The sequence below is a fragment of the Octopus sinensis genome, linkage group LG8 (genome assembly GCF_006345805.1).
Source record: "Octopus sinensis linkage group LG8, ASM634580v1, whole genome shotgun sequence".
NCBI lineage: Eukaryota > Metazoa > Mollusca > Cephalopoda > Octopoda > Octopodidae > Octopus > Octopus sinensis.
The window spans coordinates 1,163,047-1,169,427 of record NC_043004.1 but is presented as its reverse complement, the minus strand read 5'-3'; the positions used below and the strand labels follow the sequence as shown (position 1 = coordinate 1,169,427).

Genomic DNA, 6,381 nt, shown 5'->3' with positions numbered 1-6,381 from the left:
TGTCAGGGGGCGACAGAAACGACATCCAGCTCGATGGCCGTCCCGTCCAGAAAAAAAAACAGGAGAGGGAGAGAGAGAGAAATGGCCTGTAGTCACGTGTGAGCAAGATATTATGCAAATATACGACGAACGTCTTTCAGTTTCGTCTACCAAAGGCTTTGGTTGGCCTGAGGCTATAGTAGAAGACACTTGCTCAAAGTGCCACACAGTGGGATTGAACCCGGAACCATGTGATTGGGAAGCAAGCGTCTTACCACACAGCCACGGCTGTATGTGTGTGTGTGTGTGTGTGTTAACTTTTATTTTTTACTTGTTTCAGTCATATAACTGAGGCCATGTTGGAGTACCGCCTTGAAGAGTTTTTAGTCGAATGAAACGACCCATTCCTTTTTTTTAAGCCTGGTACTTATTCTATCAGTCTCTTTTGCCGAACCGCTAAGTTAAGAGAAAGCGTGCGGGAGAGAGCACACACACACACACACACACACACGTAAATATATATATATATATATATATATATAATATATATATATATATATAATATATATATATATATATATATATATATATACATACATACATACATATATACACACTCACGCGCGCGCACATACACACACATAGACACGACAGGATTCTTTTCAGTTTCTGTGTACCGAATCCACTCCCAAAGCTTTGGCCGGCCCGGTGCTATAGCAGGATATACTTACCCAAACTGCTATATATATATATATATATATAGTGTTTATACACGTATATGTGTTTGCTATGCAATCTGTGGCTGTAGACATGCAGCTAGCTTCACTGGTTGATTGTGACAATATACGAAATGATGGCTATAAATAGAAGCCGATAGATAAACACTAAATCGCTGATAAATTTCCTTTGACAATCGCAACCCTAGCAACTCTTTTGTTATTTGTTTATTTGGGTTGTTTGGTTGAAAGCTTCAGCCACGCTCTGATTCACTGTTTCCATGTGTAAACGGTAAGTTGACAAAGAATTGATTCAAGACTGTTATAATGTGTGTAAATAAAGGAATTATTTATGCGAACCATTCCAGTCGTTTAGTAATTCTCGGCGACCAACAATATTGGGAACTTAGTTTCTGTTCTTATGCTGCGAGAAGAATATGAGAATTTTATTAACAATTCAAATGCACCTTCTGTTTGCTGCTTCGGAATTCTGAAAATTTTACTTCAATTCCAAAAATGAACTTAAATTGAGATTCTATGAAGTAAATATCAGCTATTGTTAACAGAGGCATTGTCTATACATGAAAAGTTTAGTAAACAATCGAAGAGGAACACAACTTCCATATTCTTTGTGTGTTTCGTTTTTTTTGTGCGTTGGTTTTTAATGTCTTGTCTTCGAGTTAAATTCCGGTTGAATCGCAAACGACTGGAACCGGGAAACTTCAAAAATAGTTTTGCGACAATCTTCAGATATTTGTAATTATCACTGCTGTATTGATAACAGTAGATATTTTCCCATCAACATAGGAATACATGGAAACCAGACCAAGACAGATATCCTTGTTTTGTGGTGAGGGAATAAAATAACGGAAATTATGTGAGAAACTTAATGGATTGAGTTTCACTGAAGATATACTGTGGTATCTGTAAAAAGTTTTTCTTTCAAAGAAAAAAGAAAAAAACGGCAGCTCTTCATACAGAACCGAACCTATATCCGGCGTAAATCTTTATCTGGAACTGCAAACTTCATCATCATCATCGTTTAACGTCCGCTTTCCATGCTAGCATGGGTTGGACGATTTTGACTGAGGGCTGGCGAACCAGATGGCTGCAACAGGCCTCAGTCTTGATCTGGCAGAGTTTCTACAGCTGGATGCCCTTCCTAACGCCAGGTTATACACAAATATGTTGATACAGGAGAGAAACCATTGCATGTGATAAATCATTCCTTCAAAAAATCGTTTAACTAGACTGAAACATATTCATAGAGGAGATAAACTTTATTGTTGTGATATTTGTAGATACCTTATCTAGACAAATTCATATAAAATGGAACCATATTGCTGTGATATTTGTAGTAAATCATTCCCTAAGAGTAGTTACTTGACTTCTCATAAATGCATTCAGACAAATGAAAAACTAAATCACTGTGAAATTTGTGGTAAATCATTCTCTGGGAAAAGTAGCTTAACTAGACACCAGCGTATCCATACAGGAGAGAAACCGTATTACTGTGATATATGTGGTAAAGCATTCTCTGGGAAAGGTAGCTTAACCAGGCATGGACGCATTCATACAGGAGAAAGGCCTTACCAGTGCAACGTTTGTCAAAAGTCATATTCTGTTAAAAGTAACCTGACTGTGCATGAACGTATTCACAGAGGATTGAAACCCTATAACTGCGATGTCTGTAGCAAATCATTCTCTCTAAATCACCATTTAACTAAACACAAACGTATTCACACGGGTGAGAAGCCATATCACTGTGATATCTGTGGTAAATCGTTCTCTGATAATGGACAATTAACTTCACACAAACGTATTCATACAGGGGAGAAGCCGTATCCATGTGATATTTGTGGTAAATCATTCTCTGGGAGTAGTGATTTAACTGTACACAAACGTGTTCATACCGGAGAAAAGCCGTATCACTGTGATATTTGTGGCAAATCATTCTCTCAAAGAAATCACATAACCAGACACAAACGTATGCATACAGGAGAGAAACCATATCACTGTGATATTTGTGGTAAATCTTTCTCTGATGGAGATAAGTTGACTAATCATATACGTGTTCATACAGGTGAGAAACCCTACCACTGCAATATCTGTGGCAAATCTTTCTCTGGAAGCAGCGAAGTAACTGTTCACAAACGGATTCATACAGGAGAGAGGCCATACCACTGTGAGATTTGTAATAAAGCATTCTCTTCTGGAAGTGTCCTAACTAAGCACAAACGTATTCATACTGGTGAGAAACCATATCATTGTGATATCTGTGGTAGATTGTTCGCTGGAAATAGTGAATTAACGATTCACAAACGTATTCATACAGGAGAGAAACCATATCACTGTGATATCTGTGGTAAATCCTTCTCAGGAAGTAGTGAGGCTGCTATTCACAAACGTATTCACACAGGAGAGAAACCCTACCATTGCAATATCTGTGGTAAATCATTCTCTTGTGGAAGTCATTTAACCAGACACAAACTTATTCACACAGGTGAAAAACCTCATAACTGTAGTATTTGTGGTAAGTCATTCTCAGACAAAAGTAAATTAAGTCATCACATACGTATTCATACAGGTTAGAAGATGTGTCATTGTCATCATCATCATCGTTTAACATCTGCTTTCCATGCTTAGCATGGGTTGGACGATTTGACTGAGGACTGGCGAACCAGATGGCTACGCCAGGCTCCAGTCTTGATCTGGCAGAGTTTCTACAGCTGGATGCCCTTCCTAATGCCAACCACTCCGAGAGTGTAGTGGGTGATTTTAACGTGCCACCGGCACGAGGGCCTGTCTGGTGGTACTGGCAACAGCCACACTCGAAAATGGTGTTTTTTATGTGCCACCTGCACAGGATTATTATGTTCATACAGGAGACCAAGCACATCTCTGTGATGTCTGTGGCAAAATACTCTCTTGTGGATATATCTTAACTAGACACAAGTACATTTGCTCAAGATGAAATCAAAGGCAACTTAGCTAGGCATGTATTAACTGTATCTATGTCAAAACTCAGTTTTTATCAAGCAAATTAATTTCCCTTTTTCTTCTCAGTATAACTAATAATTTTATGAATATTAGTTCTTTCCTGTGGTATAAACTAGTAATATTCTCAATGTACAGTAAGTGTAGTTGACATAAGAAAGTGTTTATGAATGTCAGTATTGAATCATTGATGTTGGGAGGAGAATAAACCAATGTAATAACTTAAAATGCTTTTTCATTCCTAATATTACAGGAATAAATTCTTTTTTCATTTTCTTGTTGGAGATGAAAGGAAAAAAAATTAATTTCATCAGCAAAAACTATTACACACTCCTGCACTGTATTCACCATAGACATCAAAATTCATTTTATAAGAAAAATATCATATATAACCCTAAATGTCTTTAGGCATGAAAGAAGATAGTGTGATAACAACCTGACAACACTATGTTTTAAAGAACCCAAGTATATTGTCATTGGTGAAATAACTTAGCACTCTGATGCATTTGATAAAGTTTTTCCTCAATACTCATCCATATTCCATCAAACAGATATGTTGAAGGAAGAAAGTCAATTGTGATTTCACATTGTTGGTAAATTCATGAGAAATGTATTCGCAGAGATCAGTGGCAACATCGCTCTACAATTATAAAAGTATACTTGGATCATAGCATGAAATGTTTTATCATATCACATAGGATATACATATGTTTCATTTATGTTGTGGTTTAAATTTTATTCTATATATATATATGTCGTATTTATATTCGTATTATTTTTTTTTTTGTATTTATATTCGTGTAACATCGTCTGTTTTTCTGTCCTTGTTTCGTATACATTCGATCCTTTTTGCAAGGAATCTAATGCTCTTAGCTTAGTTTTTCCTTGGGGCTGGCCAGATTGGAGCAATCTCAAGATTAATCAGCCAAAATTGCGAGGATGATCCGGTTCTTGACTGAAGATTAAAGGCTTCGAATGACCCGTCTGTGTTTTTTGTATCGTCTATTTGGATGTTTTGCGTTCTTGTCCCATTTTGTATTTTATATATATATATATATATATATATCAATATCAATAAGAGAGTAATTCTATTGTTGGTAAAAAAATATCTAATTTTATCATTTCTTTTATTTATAATATGATTCCTTCATGACTTGATTGTTAATACGAGGGAGTGCCAAAAAGTTAACGGCTTTAAGGGTATCACAAAAGGCCTGGTTGAAGGCCTACCCTTCTGAGTTCTTTTACAGGGCTCAAAAAAAACTGAAAGATCGCTGCAATAAGTGTGTGAATCTGAGAGGGGAATATGTTGAATAAAATCATAATTAACTGATCTTCTTGTATTTTCTTTTACCCAAAACCAGGAACTTTTCAGCACTCCCTTGTATAAATGTTAATTTGTTTGTGTCCATGTGACATTCAACTATATATATATGGAAATTTGGCAGAAAAATGTGTGAAGCCTGCTTATCAATGTTTTAATGCCCATCCTATATGCAGATGTGGGTTGGACATATCTATTGTATATATTTTCTCATTTTTGTGATGAAGCCAAGTATCCTTAATTTTTACCCTATCACTCCTTGGAAATGTCATGAATTTCATGAAAATTTTCAATAAAGTTTACTATTAAATTATTTTGCAGTCATCATTCTGTATGTAACTTCTAACTTAACCTGTGCTGACTCAACCATTACCCATGGAAGTTTCATTCCTCCAAAACTAATCTTCACCAAATGTTTACTTTGCAGCTATGTATTCTGTTGACATTGTTTCATACTAACGATGAGGTATTATAATAATTACATAGGTTTTGACCAGTATTGGCCAAAGCCATGTCTAACTTAATAGCACCACCTGGAAGGTTATAACCATGCAGTGAAGTAAAGATAAACAATAGGATGACTTTGTACATTAATTTATAAGGAAGAAGGAGACTCAGAAAGACAAGCTGAGGCATTGAGGATTGATCTCAGGATGGTAAACATCACAGAGGAGATGCTTGCTTATACTTCCACTTTTTCCACTTTATGCCTTTAACCCTCCAACGCGGAGTATAGGCCACTTATAGTTGAATTCCTTGTCGCATAATTTTTGGCTTCTGTACTTATACTCTGCCATGAATGTCCCCCTTTCTCTAGTTCTTTTTGTGTTGATCTCCACCACGAGTTTTTAGGTCTACCTCTCCTTCTATATCCATCCGGTTTCCACTGTAAAGCACTTTTCGCTACATTTGGTGTGTCTTTTCTAATTGTGCTACCAATCCACTTCCACTTTTTCTTAAATATTGCTTATACACAATACTTGATAAGCCCCACCCAGCTATGCCAGCACAGTGTGATTGAGGTTTTTAATTGACAATTTGTATGCACACAACTAGCTCTATGAATGCTGCTTCTCCCACCCAGACAAATGGGTTCCACCCCTGAGTCACTTTCCATTTTTTGTTCTTACCATTTAACTGCCCACACCCTTCTTCGTAACTGTTTCTCACCCTCCCTCTACTTGTGACACCTTTAACCCCCATCTTTTGTTTTTTTACCATTCATCCCTTCATCACTCTCCTATCTACTATATTTTCCTGCTGTTGTAAGTATTGAAAGTAAAACTTGTTACTTTATCCCAAACCAAATCATTGGTTTTTATATTGTCAACCACAACACCTTCTCCTCTTTTCTATTTCCAGCTA

At 36.5% G+C, this 6,381-nt stretch overlaps 1 protein-coding gene across 1 annotated transcript; it reads left to right on the top strand.

Annotated features, from left to right (window-relative positions):
- Nucleotides 1–862: 862 nt before the first annotated feature.
- Nucleotides 863–4,413, top strand: LOC115215109 (zinc finger protein 271-like). The gene is made up of 4 exons (XM_036505191.1): nt 863–2,492; nt 2,538–3,302; nt 3,455–3,458; nt 3,562–4,413. Exons 1-2 carry the CDS (start codon nt 2,025–2,027, stop codon nt 3,285–3,287), a joined length of 1,218 nt encoding a protein of 405 aa, XP_036361084.1. The 5' UTR covers nt 863–2,024; the 3' UTR covers nt 3,288–3,302; nt 3,455–3,458; nt 3,562–4,413.
- Nucleotides 4,414–6,381: the final 1,968 nt, after the last annotated feature.